Source organism: Dermochelys coriacea, chromosome 28, assembly GCF_009764565.3.
Source record: "Dermochelys coriacea isolate rDerCor1 chromosome 28, rDerCor1.pri.v4, whole genome shotgun sequence".
NCBI lineage: Eukaryota > Metazoa > Chordata > Testudines > Dermochelyidae > Dermochelys > Dermochelys coriacea.
The window spans coordinates 5,928,928-5,954,160 of NC_050095.1; the positions used below are offsets into that span (position 1 = coordinate 5,928,928).

The 25,233-nt window shown below is 47.1% G+C and overlaps 2 protein-coding genes across 2 annotated transcripts in view; both read right to left on the minus strand.

Moving 5' to 3' along the window:
- Nucleotides 1-25,233, minus strand: part of LOC119849388 (zinc finger protein OZF-like) — an 875,044-nt gene that overhangs the window by 589,607 nt on the left and 260,204 nt on the right. The window lies entirely within an intron of this gene.
- The window catches only part of LOC119849382, a 167,972-nt gene continuing 146,553 nt past the window's right edge, over nucleotides 3,815-25,233 (minus strand). The window contains exons 16-20 of the mRNA XM_038386386.2: nucleotides 25,024-25,225; nucleotides 18,455-18,537; nucleotides 15,863-15,989; nucleotides 10,721-10,834; nucleotides 3,815-10,364 (exon numbers count right to left, since the gene is read on the minus strand). Coding sequence (XP_038242314.2) covers nucleotides 9,073-10,364; nucleotides 10,721-10,834; nucleotides 15,863-15,989; nucleotides 18,455-18,537; nucleotides 25,024-25,225 — 1,818 coding nt within the window. The 3' untranslated portion in view covers nucleotides 3,815-9,072. The remainder of the gene's footprint in view (nucleotides 10,365-10,720; nucleotides 10,835-15,862; nucleotides 15,990-18,454; nucleotides 18,538-25,023; nucleotides 25,226-25,233) is intronic.

Sequence of the window (25,233 nt, forward strand, 5' to 3'; positions counted from 1 at the left end):
TCCCAGAGCTTTGTGCAGAGTCTCTGTCCTGCCCGCCGGCACTGGCCACGGAGTCTCTCTGGACCCTTTTCAGAGTAGCAGCCGTGTTAGTCTGTATTCGCAAAAAGAAAAGGAGTACTTGTGGCACCTTAGAGACTAACAAATTTATTAGAGCATAAGCTTTCGTGAGCTACAGCTCCGATGCATCCGATGATGCATTCGATGAAGTGAGCTGTAGCTCACGAAAGCTTATGCTCTAATAAATTTGTTAGTCTCTAAGGTGCCACAAGTCCTCCTTTTCTCTCTGGACCCTGCAGCTCCTGGCCGGGGGCAGCAGAGCCTGGGACTGGGTCCAGCTGGAGAAAGTCCCCACCTCAGATGGGCACAGAAAGTGCTTCAGTGAAAGTCTGTCCCTGCCGCAGCAGCATCCCAGAGCTCAGCCCAGGCTCCCAGCTCACACTGGAGGCAGCAGCAGCAGCAGCGTCTCGCACCTTAAAGAGCCCCGCTTCTGGGATCTGCCCCACAGCTCTTTTTCTTGTTTTTCTTGCTTCCTACCTATCACCCTCCACTCCTCCGGCCCCTTCCTGGCTCCTTCAAGCCCTACCCGGGCTGCAGCTGCCGCACTCACCAGGCCAGGGACTTTCTGAGCTGGAAACTAGCCCCATCTCTGCTCCTCCTCCTGCCTCTGTGTGTCCCAGAGCCGCTGGAGGGACTGACCGGGACCCAGGCTCTCACTCCTATTAGCACTTGCAGGGGCCAATCCAGCTATGGGAGAGTGAGGATATGAGAGTGAGTGAGCTAAGGGGATAAGGAGAAATAAGTGGGGAAAGCAGTGCTCACCTCTTTTCTACTGCATCACCCCTGAGTAGATTGCTCCTGGGCTCTAGGTAAATATCCCCCAGTGTCCAGGGTCTCCCAAATCTCCCTGCCTCCCAAGGGAATGCACATAGGTGTCTCCTTCCTGCCAGGCATGATTACAAGCAGCTGTAGTTGTCACCCTTCTGCCACGATTTGAGAAAGACAGCAAACCTTGGGAACATGCGTCTGTATTTACAGTCCAGTGTTACAATCCCTGATCCAGGAGATGTTTCTTCTATACTCCTGCTGAATGGGCACAGAATGGGGCAGCAACAGGTTTGTGTCCATTTTGGTTGCTGCACATTCCTTAACTTAGAAGTGTTTGAAATGAAGAAAATGGAGATTGAATTAAAGGGAAATAAACAAATAAAAGTTCCAGCCCCGGTTGCTTATTGAAAGAAATGACTCAGTATCCCAGTTACATGTTTTATTAACATGAACAAATAAATCCAAGAGCACACATCACTAAGGCTAAATGATTGTGGACACCACTCAACTAAGGGTTAAACAATGCAGTGATAAAGTTCAGGTAAAATCAGTAAATCAATGAGTTAACGAGGATATTGCATTGGAATCAAGTCATCAATTTAGTCAAACCATCAGATTAATACAGCAGAAAATCAACACTTATAAACCCTAAAAGAGCAACCCAAGGAGGTAGGTGCATATTTAGTGATGCTAAAACCCCAATCAGAGATTTTTACCCAGGCAGTGCAACCCAGATTTAGTCAGATGAATATTTCAATACCGAAACCAAATTATTGCTTATATTTAGCCTACAACCTCAAAGCTTTACAGTTTTCTCCTTAGATTTCACTATTGTGTAGCTACTACTTCTCCTTGCCCTCTCGCCCCAAAACACATACAGAACTTAGAGAGACGTTAGTCTCTCTCTATCTCTCTCTCTCACATACACGCCCACCACCCTCCCCCCAATCTAATAGAAAGGCTGGAAGGTCTCCAAATTCATAAAAAGAATCAGACAAAAAATAGAAAAAAGAACAAAATGTTTCTAAGATTATAAGGGGTTGGATCTCTGCACTTCTCGGTCTTTGGATTCACCTGGAGTAGAAATTGTAGCTGCAGTTTAGGAACCAGATAATGGCATAGATGATCCAGCACTTTGGGCTAGCAGACTTTTCAGGTACAGGGAGATTTGTGAAGGCTGCATAGCCTGTTGATCTTGTGCTTCCTTTCCCAGAGAGGATCAATCCTGGGATCCTGGCAGTCAGTCTCTCTGAGGCTATGTCTACACTGGAAGAGCTATAGCGCTGGGAGTTACAGTGCTGCTCAGAAAGTGCTAAAGGGAAACCGCTATTGTGTGTTCACACTGTCAGGTGCCTGCGCAATAGTATGTTCACACTTGCGGCACTTACAGCGGTACTTGGAGCGGTGCACTCTGGGCAGCTGTCCCGCTGAGCACCTCTTTCTCTTCTGCTGCTAAGAGTTGTGGGAAGGTGGAGGGAGGTGTTTCCTGAGCCCAAATGTGGCATTTCACTGTGGTCAGCACCTCCATGAATGTCCCGTGATGCATTGTTTCCCATCTCAGCAATCCCTGTGCTTCCGTCCGCATTTGGTGCCAACTTTCAATGATTTATGGACTACGTGCTCTGCCTATTTGGTCTGTAGGAATGGATTCCACACTTACTAACATGTCACAAGTGGCAGTGGAATTATTCCTAAAACTACGAAGGTAAGAGGAGTTCGACATTGATTTTGCCATGTGTAGTAGTTACGACATGAGATTGCTTGTGGCATTCATGGAGGTGCTGACCACAGTGGAGTGCCTCTTTCGGGCTTGGGAAACAAGCACTGAGTGGTGGGATCACATCATCATGCACATGTGGGATGATGAGCAGAGGCTGAAGAGCTTTTGGATGAGGAAAGCCACATTCATGGGACTGTGTGATGAGCTCGCCCCAGCCCTTCAGCGCAAGGACCCAAGAATGAGAGCTGCCCTGTCATTGGAGAAGCGCGTGGCAATTGCACTGTGGAAGCTGGCTATTCCAGACTGCTACCAATCAGTCGCTAACCAGTTTGGAGTGGGAAAGTCGACCACTGGATGTGTTTTGACAAGTGTGCAGGGCCATAAATTTCATCCTGCTCTGAAAGACTGAGACTATGGGCAACATGTGTGACATTGTGGATGGCTTTGCACAAATGGGCTTCCCTAACTCCGGAGTGGGATAGATGGCACGCATATTCCAATTCTGGCACCTGACTACCTAGCCATCAAGTACATTAATCACAAGGGGTATTTTTCTATGGTTCTCCAGACACTTGTGGATGACCATGGGTGTTTCATGGACATTAACACAGGCTAATCTGGAAAGGGCATGACACATGCATCTTTCCGAACACTGGCCTAGTCAGGAAGCTGAAAGCAGGGACTTTCTTCCCGGACCAGAAGATCACTGTAGGGGAAGTCAAAATTCCCACTGTGATGCTGGGAGACCATGCTTACCCCCTTAATGCCATGGTTTATGAAGCCATACACAGGGCACCTTGACAGCAGCAAGGATCAGTTCAACAACAGGCTGAGCAAGTGCAGAATGACTGTTGAGTGTGCTTTTGACCATTTAAAGGCCCGCTGGTGCTGCCTATATGGAAGGCTGTACGTGGCTGATAACAATATTCTAATGTTTACAGCTGCGTGCTGTAAGCCACATAATATTTGTGAAGGGAAGGGTGAAAGCTTCACTCAGGGCTGGACTGCTGAGGCTCAGAACCTGGAGGCTGAGTTTGAACAACCAGAGACCAGGGCTATTACAGGGGCACAGTGTGGGGCCATAAGGATCAGGGATGCCTTGAGACAGCAATTTGAAGCTGAAAGCCACTAATATTTGTTGCTATGCACGGGAGTGCAGTGCTTGTAATGCTAAGACGTGATTGTGATAGAAGCACTATAATGGTTTAAGAAAATTGCGTGTTTCTTTGCAAGGTTCTGTTTGCTTTCCATTAATGGAATAAAGATTGCTTTCAAACCAAAAGTATTCTTTTATTAAAAAACAACCACCGCAGGAGAGGGAAAAACAACACCACCACATCAGCGCTGTGGGTGATGGGGAAAAGAGATCCCATGAGGAGGTGGGGTCCAGGGAAGGTTAAAGATTTGTGTATGCCCAGGTATCCTATGCAACCTTATACTTTGGAATACAATGCAGTGGGTACTGTACTTCATCAGGAATAAAACTACAAAGGGATGGGTGTTGAGTGCACTGGGTACTGAACATCTGCAGGGCTGGACTGTGGTGAGGCAGGAGTGGAATACAGCGGGTACAGACTGGAGCCAGAAGGTTAATAAGAGTGTGTTGGTGTTGTCTGGGGGAGGCACGGGAAAGAGTTTTGCGACAGTGGATGCATGGGAGGGCAGTCACAGAGCTCCTCGGTTTGCAGTGCTGGTAGTGCCTGGAGCATGACCGCTTTGGACTCCATAAGGTTTAAGAGCCGCTCCATGGCTTCGTTCTGGCGCACCGTTCTCCTTTTGGTCCCTCTTCTCGCTGTCCGCTCACTCTTTTAATTCTTGTTTTTCGGCCACAGAGTGCATCATTACCTCATGCAGAAAGTTCTCTTTAGTTCTTCATGGCCACTTTCTAATTCTCAGCAGCCATTCAGCCGGCGATAACAAAGAGGGAGGCTGGGCTCCCAAGGGCGTATCTGTGAAGCCAAAATGCAACATTTTACAGAAGCAGTATTGTTTGCAACACAGAGACCACTGATGCAGTGATTTAAAACATAGCCACTATTCACACACCTGTCACTAACTGGCTAACCCAGGCAAGCACATATGAGCCACAAGACCCCCAAAATGGTAACAGCAGGGGCAGGGAAAAATCACTGTTCCAGGACCGTACTGTACACTGGGCACGTGGCTCTTGGGGAGAGACAGCACTGTAGGGAGGGGCCTTACAATCATTCCTGTGCCCACATTTTCCACACGCTGTGTTCATTATGGAAGATACCTCTCTGCTGAGGGTGAGCAGAGAATCAAGAGTCTTCTCCAAGACTGTGGCGTACAGCCTGTTTCTTATGTGGCCCGCCTATGTGCGGCAATGGTCGCCCCACTCCTCCCATGCTGGCAGAGTACTGCAGGAAAGTTACCCTTAATGGGGCAAGAAACAAAGCAGCTCTGCCAAAGAACCTGCAGCAGCGGATTGCCCTGTATCTCCATGAGAGTTTCATGGAGATCTCTGGTGCAGATTCCCATAAAGTGAGGGAGTCAATTATCACCCTGTTCCGCCACTCAGACTGGGCATGCGGTGGTACGCACATCATACAGACACAAGCCTGCTTTCTGCAACCCTCCTGCTCCCAAGAACTCACTTCAAGTGATTCCCAAGATCAAAGCCACTTACCAGGGGCCTCCTCTCCTGTTTGTGCTTTGCCAAACTCTGACAGCTGTGACTGGCTATCCTCCTCTGGGGTAGAGAAGAACTCCTGGCTGCATGCATCTCTAACCTCTGACTCATCCTCTGCCTCTGGGGATCCCTCCGCCTCCACATCCTTATCCAAGATTTCCTCCTCCTGGCTCAGTCCGCTATCGACTGGCATGTGAGCCACTGAAGTATCCACAGTGGCCTTCACAGTGGAGGTGGGGTCACCACTGATTATCACATCCAGCTCTTTGTAGAACCAGGAGCTCATGGGTGCAGCACTGGAGCGGCGGTTTGCCTCCCATGCCAAGGAATAGGCGTTCCACAGCTCCTTCACTTTGACTCTGCATTGCGGTGTGTCCTGGTCATGGCCCCTTTCTCTCATTGTGAAATCTTTCTATAGGTATAATTCCTACGGCTAGAGCACAGCTGGAAGTGGACAGCCTCCTCTCCCCAAATGCTGATGAGGTCCAGCAGCTCAGCATTACTCCAAGCAAGGTCACCTGGAAAGATGCGCTGAGACCACTGCATGTGTAACCAAGCAAACAGGAAGGGGACTTTCAAAATTCCCAGGGAATTTAAGGGGTGGGGTTCACAGTTGGTAGTCTGCGGTCAGTGCAGTAGAGTTCAAACCGATGACCAGAGAGGCGAGAACAGGGATTGTGGGACACCTCCCGGAGGTCAATCGCAGCGCTGTAATCGACCAGGGTGTCTACACTTGCACCGCGGCGCTGTAGTTCTGGAACAGAAAGCTCTACGCCTCTCGTCGGGGTGGCTTTTTTTTTTTTTTTTAAAAAACAGAGCTGCAATTGCAGTTTCTGCGCACTCAGTGGCTTGGCAGTGTGTACACCTCAGGAGTTACACCACAGAAAGCTGCTTTACTTCGCAGAAACTTGCCAGTGTAGACAAGGTCCTACAAGGCTTACATAAGAACACAAGGCTGGACATACTGAGTCAGACCAATGGTCCATCTAGCCCAGTGTGCTGCCTGAGAGTGACCAGTACCAGATGCTTCAGAGGGAATGAAAAGAACAGGCATGTTGATCTGCAAGGTGAAGGTCTTTCACCCTTACATTTAACTTTTTTGGTGTTGATTCCTACTTACCCTATCTTACCACACCTCCCCCAAGGTCTCTAGGCAAATCAGGTGTGAACCACTCCTTTGATACAGACATGTCCCAATCCAGCTGAATTGAGGCAGACTTTGGGCCAATGTTGTTTTGGAAAAGGCCTGCTTAACCCAGCAGGTTTCTCAAAGTATCTGTTTCTGTGAGCCACATGTAATGTGGATGTGTGAACACCAAAGATATCAAAACTGAAAGAAACACAAGGCCAGTTTTGGGGAGGTTTACAGATCCAGGCCTGATGGTTAAATAGCTGTTCTCAAAAGGAAAAGGGTCCTCAGCACCTATAAAAGTAACTGGTTGCAAAATTAAAATTAAATTAAAAAAACAAACCAAAAAAATAACTCAGAAAAGCTACCATCACACATCCATCACCATTTTAGATTTTGACATCTCCTGCCTGATGTGACATCTTTGCTTTCCAAACAAGAGATCTCTAAAACTCTGTGGCTTTTACCCTCTAACTGGGTAAAATGCTACATATCTTGTTTCAAGTAATTTTCCTCTTAAGGGAAGATTTATTTTAAAATTTATCATAATAAATTCCATTTTAAATAGAAATAATTACCATCTGTACTGGGTATCTATTCTTGTACATACTATTTAACATATTCCCCCACTCTAATTCCTTTGGAGTGAGGCTTTAATTTCAGGATTAGCCACCATTTTCTATGTAGTAGGAGGGGGCAGGGAGAGAACTAGAAGAAAACCTAAATTCTATTGTAACACTGCAAGTTATTACATGATCAGCCTCTTATATTACACTCATTAACTTCATGTTTAATTTCATTGCTGCTGGTAACTTATTCAAAGATTACAAAATATAAATTTACAGGGCAGTTTTCTCTTGATTCCCATTTCCACCCAGTGAGCTTTGTGTGAAGTCACATTCTACCATAAGCTAGGAGCCTTCCATTTCTGAGAGTTCATTTCTCCCTGGGTCTTCTCCCAGAAGTGTGGGTGGAAGGGGTCTCACACTATGTGGGAAGGCTGCATCATGAAAAACCACCTGTGATCTATTTTCACGCTTTCTAATCTTTCAAACTAGCAGCAGGAGAAGAAGTGATACAAATGCATTAGACTTAATAGCAAAACTAAGAGACCAAACCACAGACTCTGGACTTAGCATTCACGTATCCTACAGTCTGAATTTGGAATCTGATACATTCCCTCATTGGCTACCATCATTTGCCCAGCACAGAAGGGCTTCTTGTCCAACAAGGCAGCCAGATTGGGACGCATAGACATGGAATGGCTCTGAAGGAATCAGCTGTTTTTCTCTCTCTGCTTCATGAAACTTTGGATCCAAATGGTAAAAGACAGTTGTGCCCAATGTAATCATGACATCCTTTAGGAGTGTGATCAGTGCCACTTAACAAGGGAGCAGGGACCTAAAATACTTTACCTGGGCCACAGGTTATCATAGCTTTGACCTTACTTGGAGTAATTTTAGACTTCTCTGGAGTAGAATTCTTCACCACCCACACAACATAATCAGTAGCGATAGTAAGGAATAACTCCCGCAAATATGCCTTTTATTTCTTTAATCTGGTGGTACAGATTTCATTTAGGTGCTGCTCAGATTCCTTGTAAGACAGCAAATGTCAGGTATCTATTAAAAATAGGTGTCTTTCTGCAGCTATATCACATTCAACATGGATTTCATTTTCTACACATTTGCAGCATCTCCCAGGGGTGAGCTGAAGAGAAATGTCACTTCCATTTTTCCCATCCCTACCTAGATAGGGATTGCATTTCCCAAATAATAGGCAACATGCACCTGATCAGGAAGGAGAGATCTTCAGGAGCAACCTCCTGCAGGGCCTGGGCCACAACTGCTTTAGGAGCCACATGCATTGGTATTTTGCTTAGTTCCAAATCATTTGGTCCTCCTTTGAGCAGGGAGTTGGACTAGATGACCTCCTGAGGTGCCTTCCAACCCTGATATTCTATGATTTACTAGGGAATCCTCTTCACAGCCCTTTAGAAAAAATACTGACATAACCAATTAAACAACGGGAGGGTTGGGATGGTGATTGGGAATAAGGGAATCCCTCGGATTTACCCTATCTTCTTCTGTTGTTACAGAGGGGAAATGACATTTTTCCCTATCCCTGCTCTTTTTTATAGTTCAATATATTTTAAGGAAGGAAAATGGTAGTAAAAATATCTGCTCTCTAACACAACCTGAAGCAACAACACAGCAACTGGGAATGAAACCATTTGTTACCGAAGAGGAAACTCTATGAGTAACAATTTCTTTGAAATGGGGGAACGGTATAACCGTGATGCACAGGGTTTGTTTAAAGACTAGGAAAAGTGATGGAATTTAGTCAGGTCAAGGGGAAACCTAATGCCAACCACTACACCTGGACTGCATCGGCACTACAACTGTAATTGTCTTTTTACATCAAGATCACTCACTTGAGCAGCCATATACAGTCCTAGTGGATGTAAGGCACAGCATACATTATCTCAGTGTACATAGTTGTGAATCAAATCTCTCTCTCCTTCCGGGAGCTGATGAACATTCCAGGCTGGAGGGATACACACTCCTACAACTCAAAAGGAAAGGAGTTGATAGAAAAGATCACAGGACTGATCCCAAAGAAGGGTGAGTTGCAAAAGGCAGAAGCAGGCAATTGATCTGGGGAAGCTAAGAGACCATGGTGAAGATGGTGCACAGATCACTATGAGAATTAGAAAATGTGATTTAAAAAAATAATCTTTGCCCAGCCCTAATCAAGGCATTTGTTACAGTTCTGTCTCCTGTGTATTTTCTGATGTCTAATAAGGTGTGAGCTATTTTTGAAGCTTTTCCCACACTCAGAGCATGTGTAGGGCTTCTCTCCTGTGTGGATTCTCTGATGCGAGATAAGGTTTGAGCTCTGATTGAAGCTTTTCCCACACTCGGAGCACGTGTAAGGCCTCTCTCCTGTGTGGAGTCGCTGATGTGTGATCAGGGCAGAACTGCGACTGAAGCTCTTCCCACACTCAGAGCATGTGTAGGGCATCTCTCCTGTGTGGATTCTTTGATGTGTGATCAGGGCAGACCTCTGATTGAAGGTTTTCCCGCACTCAGAGCATGTGTAGGGCATCTCCCCTGTGTGGATTCTACGATGTGTGATAAGGGTCGAGCTCTGATTGAAACTTTTCCCACACTCAGAGCATGTGTAGGGCGTCTCTCCTGTGTGGATTCTACGATGTACGATAAGGGTCGAGCTCTGATTGAAGCTTTTCCCACACTCAGAGCACCTGTAAGGCTTCTCTCCTGTATGGATTCTCTTATGTGAAATAAGGTTAGAGCTCCGATTGAAACTTTTCCCACACTCAGAGCATGTGTAAGGCCTCTCTCCTGTGTGGATTCGCTGATGTGTGATCAGGGCAGAGCTGTAATTGAAGTCTTTCCCACACTCAGAGCACGTGTAGGGCATCTCTCCTCTGTGGATTCTCTGATGTGTGATCAGGGCAGCCAACTGATTGAATCTTTTCCCGCACTCATAGCACATGTAGCGCGTCTCTCCTGTGTGGATTCTACGATGTGTGATAAGGGTCGAGCTCTGACTGAAGCTTTTCCCACACTCAGAGCATGTGTAGGGCCTCTCTCCTGTGTGGATTCTCTGATGCGTGATAAGGTGTGAATGCCGACTAAAGCTTTTCCCACAGTCAGAGCATGTGTAGGGTTTCTCTTCCGTGTGGATTCTCTGATGTGTGAGAAGGTTTGAGCTCCGATTAAAGCTTTTCCCAATCTCATGGCATGTGTAGCGTGTCTCTTCCAAGTTGATTCTCTCACATGTAATAAGGTCTGAGTGGCTACTGAAGTTTTCCTCTGGCCTCTGCTCAGTCTCACACGCTCTCTCTTTTTCTGGGAGTGCACAACTCCTGGAATCATTCCCTTTGGATGTTCCTGATAATGTTCCATGTGGTTCTGCTTGCTCAGCATCTTCCTGCTGGGGTGTCTCCTCCTCATTCTCACGCACCATCCCATCACCTGATGGGAGATGGAGAGAATCCGGACATAGGTCACTCCCTGCACCGGACAGAAAGGAAATCTCAGAAAGAGGAATGGAAAAAGGGATGAACAAACCAAAATACGTAGGAGAGAGATCAAACCTATCAGGAGCTGATTTTCCCCAAACCCTTTCCCAGAGGAGAGAGGAAGGGATCAGTTTTTGGTCTGCATCTCACCAGAACACTCAGGGGAAAGTGACCTTCTGCCAGTTGTTATTCAGAATAGGTGGGAAGCCATGAGTGACATCTGCCATAACGATTCCATTCTGCAGGGAACAATCCTGAACTTGGAGAGCTCACAAAGTCTTTGTAGGGCATCCCAAATGTTTCCTGCATTCCCAAACAGTTTTTGGGTTGGTTTACGTAATTCCTCACCTGCGCAGGCAGCTCTCGGGAGCACTTCTTTCTCAGAGCCCTGGAGGTCCGGGAGCCACGGCTCTTCCCCTCGTTCCAGCTGCGAGATCACACCAGGTTTGGAAATTGGAAACCCTACTCCAGGCAAAGAAAACAAGGGAGGTCAGTGGAATTTGTAGGATTCTTGTCACAAAGAACATTCCATGGTTGTAATCCCAGCTCACTTTTTAAGCACTAACATCCCAAGGCCATCTTCGCTGGCTCAAAGTGGCAGGATAGTTATTATTATTATAAAAATAATATTCATTACCTTAGTGCCTAAGGAGCAACTAATAGTGGGTCACCATTGTGCTAGGGAAAGTACAGAGAATAGTAGATGGCCCATGCCCTGAAGAATTTACAATCTAAATAGACAAGACAGACACAGAATGGGGGAAGGGGTAAAACCCACTGTTAGAATATAGATATTGAGGCCTGCCTGTAAAGCCTACACTTTAAGAACTTAGGTGTATTTTTATCACTTAGCTACTTACAGGGGTATAAAAGCAAAGAATCAAACTCACAGTACGCCTGTGTATGGGCCTTCTCTCACTAGGATAGCCTAAGAACAAGGCCACAGATGAAGGCTCTTGGCTAAGCAGCAGGGGCAGCCATAAGCTGGGAAGTGAACGGTCACATCCTCGTATCCCAAACCAGTCACATTGACCTAAGGTGGTATTGGGCTGTTAGGAAGACAATCCTGTCCAGATGGTGCCCATCATCACCAGATAAAGAAACAGATCTTAAGATGGTTAAAGAAAACTTAGTTTGATAGCATCCTGTCTGGCAAGAAATCACTTATCCATGTTGTGAAACCCTCATTTCCGTATTGTTTTATCTTTATGGCCACCACTTTTACCTTGTTAATCAGTCTGGTTCTCTAATTGTTTCTGTCTGCTGTGTAAGTTAATTAGGGTAGTGGGAAAAAAATTGGTTAGAGAATTGTGTTACAATATGTTGGAATTGGTTAGTTAAATTTCAGTACAATGATTGGTTAGGGTATAGCTGAGAATATTACTATATAAAGGGGGTCAAACAGGAGGGGGAAGGGAAATTGGAATCATGTTTGTTAAGGGGGGGGAAATGGGAACAGGGACACAGGCGAGGCTCTGCGGCATCAGAGCTGGGAAGGGAAACAGGGAAAATGCTCTGTGGAGTCAGAGCTGGGAAGGGAACATGGGGAAACAGGCTTTGTCGGCGAACAAAGATAAGCGCAACTGGTGTGAAGGACATTGCAATATGCCTGCTTGGAAACTAACCCCAATAAGCATCGCATTATCTGCGCTTCGGACTTCTGGTCTTTTGCTGCTTGCTGTCTGCGTGAGACCAGAGAAGTGGGAGGGTGAATGGAAAGCCCTCTGACAAAACTGACATGACCTGATAACCCGGAGGTAAGTCTTTAAGGAAGCTTTTAATACACTTTGGAACTGATCATGGATTCCCACGAGGACTGATGAGGGGGCAACGGTAAATTCGCATTTAGTTCCTATTCTTGTTTAATATCTTTTCCCCATAAGGCACACTGGCACACTGTCATGGATCCATAGGATCTGTGCAATGCTCTGGGTTTTAAACAGTCGTTGGGAGGTGCCCATTCAGTGCACGAGACTCCCAATAGGTCCTACTCTTCCACAAGGATGGGCCATGGAGCTTCAACATCTGAGACTGAGCCTCTGGCTTCAACACTCCTATTCCAACCTGTGAGCTCTGCCCAGCAGGTCCAGCTGAACGACACTCCTCTTCAGAGACTGTTCCTCATTCAATGCAGAGAGCAAGTTTTTGCTGCGACATTGGGCAAACTTTTAAAACATAGCAGGGTTTATAAGTCAACTAAAACACAGCGCTGGAAAGCCCTTAGATTAGGACAGAGAAGCGAAGAAGACAATATAGCCCATATTGGCCAATGCCCCTGAGCCGTGCTGCTGTAGAAAACAGTTTGGTTTCCTTTCACTGTGCCCGTCCATTTGTCTTCACTCCGGTAGAGCTCCCTGTGTCTGCAAGCCCAGTTCTTCCTGCTCCCAAAAACTTAAGTCCATGTATGCTTCTCTCAGCGAAGCAGAGATCCTCCCATGGAGAGGGGAGAATTATTCCCTTGTCTCTGTCAGGTATTCCACTGATGTAGGTTGGTCCCAGCCAGTCCTTAATGACCCATTCATATCACTCCATGACAGCTAAATGACAAAAAAACTTCACGTCTCCTGCTCTTTCTAATCATAGCAATACCAATCAAAGAGGGAAACTGAGGTCTATATTGGCATCATACAAGTACCACCAAAATTCCTACCTTAAATCACACACAAATACACACACACACACACTGCTCACAGCACTTGGAGAGAAAGCGAAGTACAGAAACTGGAGGTTAGTTCAGTGAAAACAGTGGAGGAGAAGCTGCAATCCTCAAACCCTAGTCAAAAAGGAGAGGTATGTGGTTTCCTACCCATAGAGATGGGCTGGCTAAAGGCCTGATACCTGAGGGGGCATTTCTTGAGCAGACCATGGAGGCAGGCCAAAGGCTCAGCTATCCCAGATCTGTGACATTGCAAAAGTACATTTTGGGGAATTAGGAAATCTACTGACTCAGGTGTAATGGGAGGGAGAATGAAACTCCCCTAGTGTGTGGAGAAGTCTGGGGAATTAAACAGTAAAATTCAGGAGCAACAGCCTCTAATTCTTCCGGAAAAGGAGAATGTAGGAAACAAGAACTGGGCCGTGCAACTTTAGGAGGGCCAGACTCAAAGATCCAAGGATCCTGGAGGGAAGACAGCTTGTGGCTGCTGCAGATGGGGAGAGGGGGGACAAGACTCTTTCCAAACTCTCACTCCTGTTGACCCCGACCTGATTTTATCATCTATGACCTAGTCTCCTGTCTTGTGGACAATTTTATACTTGCTAAAAGTAAAATGTCATGATCAGAGTATTGCTTATTAGCTTGGAACATGGGTGGAGGTGCAAGGAGGTAATCATAAATAAATTGGTTATTAAGCGCAGGGACTACACTACAGCCGGGATCAAAGCTCTGAGATCGATCCACCAGTGGTTGATGTAGCAGGTCTAGTAAAGACCTGCTAAATCGACTGAAGATCACTCTCCAGTGGACCTCTGTACTCTACCCCTGATGAGAAGAGTAATGTAAATGGACCCTGCGGTAACTCGACCTAAGATACATCGACTCCAGCTATGTTATTCCCGTAGCTGGAGTTGCGCAGCATAGGTTGAGTTACTGCAGTAGTTTAGACATAGCCTAAGCTTGCTACAGTTAAGGGGCTTATATTAGGTTGAGGCTTTGTGGGAGTAGTTATGCTGAAGTCTGGGATTTACCTAAATAGGCCTAAGGAGAGGATCCCAGGTCAGATATTTTGCACCCTCATTCTGAGAGACTAACGAGTAACCACAAACAGGTGCAACACACCACAGGATTCTGAAAGAAGGACGTTTGGGGCGTCTTTAGCAATTAGGTTGCTATGAAGTATCTTAGCAGTTGGACTGCATTCATATATTAGAATTATTAAGAAATAAGTGACGTAAATCATGAGTATTAATGCTTCATGCCTAATTATGGACTTCCCAAAGGCCACATATGGGTTGGGGCAGCTACTGACATTCTTGTAATTAGAGTAAAGGAGCAGATATGTTATATAGCCATACTATTACCATAAAGAAGGGGATAAAATACCTCTCCTAGTTACCATTTTCTCATTTTGTCGGGTCCCTGAGACAGTGTAAACTAAAGCAGGGCCTAGCTTCTGATGGTCTCCCTTGCCCCTCCATTTTTGTTTCCAATGGTGTCCATAACTGGTAAGTATGCACCATGCAAGACCCTCTTTACTGTACTTATCTTAGTCTAATCGTTTGGTGTATTGATTTTTGCCTATGATTTCAATTATAACCGTCTGTATTAAATCAAGTTTTTGTGTGTTTCACCATATTTCATCTCCTCCATTAACTTTGAGTTGCCATGGACAAGGGCAAGTTGTACCCCAATACGTAGTCTTTTAGGTGAAAAGATGGTACAGGCTACACTACCAACCTGTGACATCATCAACAAAGTGCCCATTTGTGCCTGGGTAGTGGCCCTGTAATGGGAGGGAGGAATGCAGCAAGGACTGAGGATCGGTGGCCAGGGTCCCTGTGCATAGATATGGCGAGGGGGGTCAAGAGTTAAATTAATAGTATTTGGGGAAAAAATATGTATAATGAAGTGAAACTGAACAGAAATAAAACTGAAGTGTAGGCTCTAAAGCAACAAGGCTTGGGAAGGGATTTGCGGTTAAAGGTCTTGGATCTACAACTCTAGATCTCCAAACCTCTCCTCCCTCCCACTGACCCACCCAGTCCACTGCCTGGGTGCCCTTCCTCCACACTCCCCTCCTCTTTGTCCCATTACTCTCAGACGGCACCACCTCCTGGAACCTTGGGAGCTTCTTGTGTTCCCTCCTCATCTCTCACTACCTCATCCTTCCCTGCTGCTTCTGAGCTCTAACCCTGCACACACCCTCCCCATGTCCTGGTACCCAGAATTATCTACTCCCCTGCTTCTCCTCCCCTCCCACAGCTCTGGTCTCCCTTCACCCGTGGGGTCCTGAATGGCAACATTATTCACTCTCATATCAAAAGAGGAGCTCATCTGACTGTCACACAAGCCATGCATGAGTCATACACCTATTTACCTAGTTTAGAATTCTACAGGCAGCATATTTTCCTCTTAAAATGAGGAAAAGGCATGAAAGCTACAGTTATTAATGCAAAAAGAAAAAGGAGTATTTGTGGCACCTCGGAGACTAACAAATTTATTTGAGCATAAGATTTCGTGAGCTACAGCTCACTTCATCAGATGCAAGTACTCCTTTTCTTTTTGCGGATACAGACTAACACGGCTGCTACTCTGAGACCAGTTATTAATGTAGCCAATAAGGATATATTAAATGCAATTTTAAAATGACTGATGGCACCAAAAAGGCACACGTCCAAAAATTATACTAGTGTGTGGGAGATCAGGGAAAAAAATGGTGGGCAAGGAAACTTGCCAAAACTTATATGATGAATAAAGGTATAAAGATATTACTACTCTGGTTCTTTAGAGACCCCACAGGTTCTACTAACCGACGGGACAGGACTCCTTACCCAGCAAGACCACCGTCTCATAGTTCTCCTGCATGACATCCCTGTAGAGGGCTCTCTGAGTGGGGTCCAGGAGAGCCCCTTCCCCCTTGGTGAAATACACAGCCACCTCCTCAAAAGTCACCAGTCCCTAAAAGAGAAAGAGTCCAACACTCAGGACCTGCTGCCCCAGTCACAACCCCACTATTCACAGAACAGCAGCACCAGGTAAATGGAAGCTCCAGGAGGCACATGTTAACAGAGTCCCACCACACCTTGCTTAGAGATGCCAGGAGGCATCAGAGGGTAGAAAGAGGGAAACTTTGTGTCCCCCAGGTGATAAATGTGAAGACCCTGCCTCCTTCTATCACATACCTACTACATAGTGCTTGATATAGGAGATGGGGCTGTCTCTGGACCCTGCTGGTGGCTCCCTGGTAGGAATCCCAACACACGCCAAATAAAATATACGAAAGAAAGGGGAAGTCAATAGTAAAGTATATAAGTTAGAAGGTCAGAATTGTAGAAAATTGGTAATGATCAATCAATGAAAATAAGAAGGAACTTTTTAAAAGTATATTAAGTACAAAATTAATCCTAACAATGGTAAATTATTAGCTGGAAATGGCAGAATTATCAAAAATAATGCAGAAGAGGTAAAAGTGTTCAATAACTATTTCTCTCCTGGATTTAGAGAAAAACAGATGATGTACTCATAATAAGATGTTGACGCCGACAGTCTTTCTATTCCAAGAAGAACTCACAAGGATGTTAAACAGCAGCTATTAAAGTTAGACATGTTTAAATCAGCGGTTCCAGATAACAAGAGTTTTGAAAGACCTGGTGGAGGAGCATGGTGGACTGTTAATGTGATTTTAATTAGGACTTGGAACACTGGGAAAATTCCAGAAGACTGGAATAAAGCTAATGCTGTGCCAATTGTTAAAAGGTGTAAAAGAGATGACCCAGCTAATTACAAGAGTGTTAGTCTGACATCGATACTGGGCAAGAGAATGCAGCAGTTGATACTGGATTTAATTAATAAATAATTAAAGGAGGGTAATATAATTAGTACCAATTAACAAAGATGGAGACTCTATCAAACTGACTGGATATCTTTATTGGATGAGATCAAAAGTTTGGTTGCAGCTAATAGTATTGATGTAACATACCTAGACTTCTGTAAGGCATATGACTTGGTTCAGCACAATATTTTGACTAGAAAACTAGAAAGATACAAATGACACACAGCATATATTAAATAGATTAAAAACTGGGATTGTAAATGGGGAACCATGGTCGAGTGGATTTCTTTCTAGTGGGTTCCCGCAAGGATTGGTTCTTCGCCCTGTGCTATTTCACATTCTTATCAATGACCTTGAAGAGAAGATAAAAATCAATCACTGATAAAGTCTGCAGTTGCCACAAGGATTGGGGATGGTGGTAACTAATGAAGTGTCAGTAGATTCAGGTTCCAGCACTGGGAGTCTGGGAAGTTTTCCCAGGTCTGGCTGGAGGGTTATTTCCTGTTCCACAAAGAGGAGAAGTTCCATTCCCAACTCCTATGCCTTGAAATTAGGCCCTATCTGACACTATACCTCATATTCAGTGGAAGTTATGGATATTGACTATGTATTAGTATTTCAAATGTGCTTACTCTGGGTAACACCCACAACTAGCCTTCAGGTACAACAATGAAGAAACTAGACAGTGCTGATGGCTCATCAACAAAGACATGGGACCATGGAAGAGCTTAGCTTTCCTCTGAATGTTTCAGCAAGCCTATGAGTCATGGCTACAGTGACTCAGCAGGCAAGCCTAGGGCATGTGACCAAACCACATGACACTGAACTCCATTTTGGTACCTGTATTTTTCCACAAACTGGACTGGGAACTGAGTTTGGAACAAAGGGTTCCTGCCATATGGAAAAGCTACATAAGGTGGGGTGTGACATCATCTCTTGGCCTCGTTCACCTCACAAGAGAAGTCCTGAAAGCACCTGAAGATCAAAGACTGAACTGGGGTAAGCATTGGTCCCAGAGTAAAGGTATTTCTAGCTTGTGTATGGAAACTTGGTGGACGGCTTCTATCATTAGTCAGGGTGAGAAATTGCAAATTCAAATTCTATCCAGGTAGTATGTTAGGCTTAGTTTGAGTTCTTAGTTATTTGCTTAATAATCTGCTTTAATCAGTTTGCTGTCACTTATCGCTGGGAAATCGGCTGTTGTCGTCTATCGGTCCTTCAGTGATTTAGGTAAAGCACCCAGGTAGCTTAGTTGGATGCATGGCACAACCTGCTGTCATGTTGGGTGATAACAGGGCTTGGTGAGGCTGGCTGAATCTCCAGAAAAACAGTGTGAAAAGGGCCAGGCCAGCTTGAGGGTTAGAGGGCACAGCGGTTCAGAGAAGCCCCCCAGACTGCACCCCGGGGTGACAACCCATCACACCCTAGAGTACACAATTCTCAGCAGGTTTGTCACATCCTGTCCCCTCCCTTTCTCCACACTAGATAGTTCCTGGCTCCCATAACTTCTAGCAGCTCCCACCCTCCTATGCATTTACTGCTCCTCTCCCTCCAAGCAGAACTCACCACCAGCTCCCTCATAATCCCTTACCTGAGCCAGCTCCATTGCAGCCATTTCCTTCCCCCTGGGAGGATGGGTTGATCTGGAGCAAAACATGGATGTTATTCTGTAGCCTGCCAGGGCGAGAAGGGCAACATGAGAGAAATCAGACGGGGTTTTTGTCCATTCCAGATGCCGATTCCCCCCCAGGATTGTTTCCTGCTAATGGACATTCTAGGTTCTGCCACACTGTAAAACAAAGAGTGACCTTATTCCAGTACAGGCCTAGCCCACTCTCACCAGGGTGTAACCCTCTGAGACATGGTAAAATGCCTCCCAGTATCAGAGTCTCTCTGTTACACTTATCAAGTTTGCAGACGATAGCAAACTGGGAAGAGTTGCAAGTGCTTTGGAGGATAGGATTAAAATTCAAAATGATCTGGACAAACTGCAGAAATGGTCTGAAGTCAACAGAATGAAATTCGATAAGGACAAATCCAAAGTACTTCACTTGGGAACAAATCAGGTGCACACATACAAAATGGGAAATGACTGCCTAGGAAGGAGTACTGCGGAAAGAGATCTGGGGGTCTTAGTGGATTACAAGCTAAATATGAGTAAACAGCATTACACTATTGCAAAAAAAGCAAGTATCATTCTGGGATGTATTAGCAGAAGTATTGTAAGAAAGACACGAGAAGTAATTCTTCCTCTCTACTCTGCGCTGTCTAGGCCTCAACTGGAGTAGTGCGTCCAGTTCTGGGCACCATATTTCAGGAAAGATGTGGAGAATTTGGAGAAAGTCAAGAGAAGAGCAACAAAAATGATTAAAGGTCTAGAAACCATGACCTTTGAGTGCAGATTGAAAAAATTTGTGTTTGTTTGTTTAGTCTGGAAAAGAGAAGACTGAGAGGGGACATGATTACAGTTTTCAATACATAAAAGGTTGTTACAAGGAAGAGGGAGAAAAATTATTCTTTGTAATCTCTGAGGATAGGACAAGAAGCAATGGGCTTAAATTGCAAGAAGGGAGGTTTAGGTTGGACATTAGGAAAAACTTCCTAACTGTCAGAGTGGTTAAGCACTGGAATAAATTGCTTAGGGAGGTTGTGGAATCTCCATCATTGGGGATTTTTAAGTGCAGGCTGCACAAACACCGCTCAGGGATGGTGAGATAATACTTAGGCCTGCCTTGAGTGAAGGGGACTGGACTCGAGTGACTTCTCGAGGTCCCTTCCAGTTTTATGATTCTGTAAACCAAGGGCCAGAGAAGAGCAGAATCAAAGGAGTCACTTTGGGAGATTCTCCCTGTCATTGTCCCCAAAAAGAAAAGGAGTACCTGTGGCACCTTAGAGACTAACGAAGTTATTAGAGCATAAGCTTTCGTGAGCTACAGCTCACTTCAAGGCAGCTGTCTCGGGGGGCTGCCAAACAAGGCCAGCATTAGACTCACTGAGGCCCAGGGCAGAAAGCTGAAGTCCCAGTGCATGGGGCTGAAGTTCAGGGCCCTGAATCCCACCTCCCAGGACTGAAGCCAAAGCCTAAGCAATGTCACTTTGTGGGGACCCCGTGGCATGGGGCCCCAGGCAGTTGCCCTGCTTGCTACCCTCTAACACCAGCCCTGGCTTTTATATGCAGAAAACCAGTTATTGTGGCTCACGTGTTCAGAGCTGTGGGAAGTTATGGGGGTCATCAGCCAACAATTTTTATAACCATTCAAACACAAATTGTCAATCTCGCATGCAAAATATATAGTGTAAATATCCATAAATCAAACTCTACTTTCTCCAGAAGCATTTCTATATTTTACCTGTACAGTGAAATAAACATTTACTGCAATTTATTCATAAAAATCCAATCCTTTCAAGAGTACTTTTAAGTAATGAAGTACTTTAATTCTTTCACTTCCTGGACTGAAATGGTTGCTTTGAGAATAATTACACCCTCCCTGGGATGTATTTTATTCTCAGTACTGTAATCCCATTATGATGTAGCTCCTGTCTGGGCGCTCTGCTGAAGCCAGTGGCATTATGATCAGAAGGTGACACTCTGACACATGAGCAGACACACGTGGGAGGGTGGAGGATGAGGTAACATGGAGGCTACCAGGGTTGAACATGGCCCTACAAAGAGTGGGGAGCAAACTCCCTCTCAGCCTCTCCTCTCTACCACCTCCCAGAGTCAGTAACTCTGATAAATCATTCCTTCAAATCTAAAGAGCCCCAGTATGCGAGACAGTGATTAACGCAGGTGCCTTAAGGGCTGCAGCACCAACCCCCTGCTTGCACAAGGGGGATGAAGAAATGCAGTAGAAATGGGTTAGGCTAGGAAACGGCACAGCTGATGTGGGACAGGGAGTCGAGTTGACCAAGAGGCCAGAACTCATGGGGGGTTGGGACAAGGAGTCAACAGTACTGGGTAGAGGCGCTTCTGTGTATTTTCCATCTGTTTACCATCCTGCCATGTATTTAATTTAGAAACTTTTCATTCAGATTTAAACACATTGGAGCGAAGCTCTGTTGAGGCATTTCCACTTACAGTGGTACAGTTTTAATTAGGTCTTAATCAGATGCTAATGCAACACAAAGCAACCAATAATTGGTGTGCTTTCATTAATTAACTTGATTGTGTGCAGTGCATAGCTTTTTAAAAAAAAGATGGTGTGAGTAAACACCTGACAAGCCCTTTTGCCCTATAAAGTGCTTTTGGCTCTTTGACATTGCTTTATCCACCCCACCAGAAAATGCTATTGCTAACCAGGTAATTACAGCATACCTTCACTAGGTATAGTTCTACCAGGAATGTGCCAAAATTCAAATGGTTCTGTTTGGTTTATCTTTCATTCAGCTTTGCAATTCTTAGATCCCATTTAGAAAGTGGAACTGAAATAACCAAAGCAAGTTAAGAAGAGAGCGACATCGGGCACAGGCAGGGGTAAAACAATAAAGGGAAAGAACTGACTACGCAAAACGGAACATCCCAAACTATCAGAGCCCCAGACCCCCATCCAACTGAATCCACCCCAGCCAGGCATATCAAGCTGGGCCCCTGAAAAATCGCCCATCCCGTCTGGCAGTGAATGCCGCGTGTTCCAGATGGAGCTATGGTGTGTGCGTCTGCTCTGCTGACATGCTGCTTTGGTATGGAAGGCACCACGGCCACAGGGAGCAGAGACATGGACTCCTACAAAACAAAATCCCAGATACACCTCCAACACCGCATCCCCTCCCACCTCCACACGGTCTGCCATCCCTTCCCCCACCTCCACATAGTCACTTTCAGACTATTGCTATCAGTTCCTTCCAGCTCTATAAATAAATATAACATGGTGTTACAAAAGGTAGATCCTGCCAGAGAAACCTGATCTCCTTCTGTGAGAAGGTAACTAATGTTTTGGACAAAGGAAATGCAGTAGCTCTAATCTATCTGGATGTCAGTAAGGCATTTGATGCAGTTCCACCTGGGAAACTATTTGTTAAATTGGAGAAGATGGGGATTAATGTGAGAACTGAAAAGTCGATAAGGAATTGATTACAGGAGAGACTACAAGGGGTCATACTGAATGGTGAGTTGTCAGGCTGGAGGGAAGTTTCTCGTGGAGTTCCTCAGAGATCAATCTTGGGACCAATCTTACTCAACATTTTTATTAGTGACCTTGGCCCAAAAAGTGAGGGTGTGACACAAAGCTGGGAGGAATTGCCAATATGGAGGAGGACAGGAATAGCATACAAGAAGATCTGCATGACCTTGAAAGCTGGAGTAATAGAAATAGGATGAAAATTAATAGTGCAAAATTATGCATTTAGGAACTAACAACAAGAACTTTTGCAATAAACTGGGGAGTAATCAGTTGGAAGTGACAGAGGAGGAGAAAGACCTAGGTGTATTGGTTGATCAGAGCCTAACTATGAGCTGCCTTATGAGAGGAGACTCAAAGAGCTTGTCTCGTTTAGCCTAACCAAAAGAAGGCTGAGGGGAGATATGATTGCTCTCTGTAAATACACCAGAAGGATAAATACGAGGGAAGGAGAGGAGTTATTTAGGTTAAGAACCAATGCTGGCATTAGAACAAATGGATATTGGCCGTCAATAAGTTTTTGCTTCAAATTATGCACAGGTTTCTAACCATCAGCGTGAAGTTTTGGAAGTCTCCCAAGGGGAACAGTAGAGGCAAAATACCTAACTGGCTTCAAGACTGAACTTGATAGTTTATGGAAGGCATGGTATGATGGGACTGCCTACAATGGCATGCAGTCAATCTGCAACTCCTAGCAGCAAAAAATTCGGGGAAGGGGTTGGAGGTGGGGCGGGGTGGGCCCTCATGGAAGGGGTGGAGTGGAGGCGGGGCCAGGAGCAGCGAGGGGGGGTGTCAGTGATGAAGCCCTCGGGCCAGCGCATTAGTCCTCCTGTGGCCCTTGTGGTCATTTGAGTTTGAGACCCCTGCCCTAGACACTCCTAGACTGGTGTACCTCTAACCTGGTCTTAAAAACCTCCAATGAAGAATTTCCACAATCTCCCTTGGAAGCCAATGCAATGCAAACACAGACCAAAACAACACTGTACACACACACACTGGGCTTGCGGCTAAGGGGAGAGGCAAGAATTCAAAAAATCTGGATTCAGTTCCTAGTTTTGCCCAAATTCTCCATGCAAACTTGAGCAAATTACTTCAATTCTCTAAGCTTAAGTTCCCCATCTGTAAAACGGAGAGTAGCCGCCCACGGTTTGCCAATTTAGCCTTTGAGCTTTTTGTGGCAAGGAGACTCTGTCGCTGTGGGCATGTCTACGCTGCAGTTAGACACCAGCGGTTGGCGCGTGCCCGCTGACTTGGGCTCACACGGCTCAGGCTGTGGGGCTGTTTAATGGCGGTGTAGTTGTTCCGGCTTGGGCTGCAGCCCAAGGTCTGGCCCCCTCCCACCTCACAGGGTCCTATAGCCTGGCTCCAGCCCGAGCCCAGACATCTACACTGCAATTAAAGAGCCCCTTCGCCTGAGCCCCGTGAGCCGGAGTCGTTGGCAGGGGCCAGCGGCGGGTTTATAATGGCAGGGTGGAGATCGCCCTGGTGTCTGTTCATCCCCCGTTACAATGGGGGCCCTGATCTTGGTCAGTGTCTGTGCAGAGCCCTGCACCACAGGGGCCTGACCTCAGTCGGGGGCTCTGCAACTCCCAGCATTACAAGATCCCTGATTTTGTTTGGGGTCCCTGCAGCAACTGGCAAAATGTGGGTGAGGATCTTTATCAGGGTCCCTGCAGCGCCCCATATAGTGGTGAGGTGTGATCTTTGTCAGGGTCAGGACAGAGACAGACCCAACGGGGACACAGATCTCAGCGGAGGTCTCTGAAGTGCCCGGGACACCGGAGGCTGCAGTCTGGGCCGCAGTCGTGCGCTGCCTGGCACCAGGGGGGCCGTGATCTCGGTCCAGGTCTCAGTTTTACCTGGCGCAATGGGGGGCCTGATGTCAGTTGGGCTCTCTACAGTGCCCGGCACAACGGGGGCCCAGATCTCCATTGGGGTCTCCCCAGCACAACAGTGGGTCTGACCCGTGTGGGGGTCTCTGCAGCACCCGGCACAACAGGGCCCAGATCTCACTTCGGGTCTCTGCCCCTCCGGGAGCAACCAGGTCCCCGAGTTGGTTTCCCGTCTCTGCAGCACCGGGCGCAACGGAGCCTCATTTCGCTTGGTGTTGGTGCAGGGCCTGGCACAACAGGGGCCCGGAGCTCAGGCAGGGTCACCGTAGCCCCCGGCCCAACAAGGTCCCTGCTCTCTGTCGGGGTCTCTGCAGTTCCATGCCCTCTTGCCAGCCGAAAGTGCCCCCCACCCACCCTCGCCAGCCCAGCCAACGTAAGAGAGAAGCACCAAAATCGGGGGAGATTTTATGTCACCATTCAACGGTTCAAGAGAGAAGAGGGGAAATTTGAGGGGATTACAGAGCGATATTCAATCAACACCACAATGGGGTGGAGCCTTCTCCCCGATTCACAGGCCCGGCAGGGAGCCCTGGGCGACGTGGCTTTCACAGGGGAGGGCCTGGGGGGGGGCTGGAGTCAGAAGGTCACTGGCTGTGGGGAGAGGCTGGCGGGGGTGGGGGGGAATGTGACGAGCAGGTAAAATGTGGGGGGGGGGGGACACCCCAGACCGGAGATTTGAACTGACCACGGGCAAAGTGGGGAGGAAACGGGGTACGGGGGGGGCAGAGACCGTCTCAGGGAGGGGGGCGGGGGGGTCACCCTGGCTGCTGCTCGGTGCTGTGGAGAGAGAAAGGGGGCGGGAGTCGGGGAGGGGTCCCCAGGGGAAGAGGTAGCGATAAACCTGAGGGGGTCTCAGCCCCCCCTTTCTCTCCCCGCTCCTCGGGGGTCCCCGGCTCTTCCCCCCCCCGGCCACGTCCGGGCTGCGCTGACATTTTCCCTCCGCCCCTCTCCCCAGATCCCCCCTTTTCCTGCCCCCCAGTCTCCCCCTTCCTCCCTGGTCTCCTTCCCTCCCCCCTCTCCCTATCCGGTCTCCCCCCTCTTCCTGCCCCCCCCCGGGGAGCAGATCCCGGGGCTGCGAGATGCTGGGTCTCCCCCCCGGACACTGGGGCAGAGGCACCGCCCGGCCCCGCCCCCGGGGCTCGCTCCGGTACCTGGAGGCTGCAGCGCCGCAGCGGGGCGGGCGGAGCCCGGGGCGGCCCCAGGGCGGCTCCAGCGGGGGCCGGGCGCGCGGGGGTTAAGGAAGGTCTCGCCCCGCGATCTGCGCATGCCCGGAGCGCCAACGGCCGCTTCCCCGGCCGCGCGAGCCCCGCCTCCCCCGTCCGGCGCCACTTCCGCTCCCGGGAGAGTCCGGAACTACAACT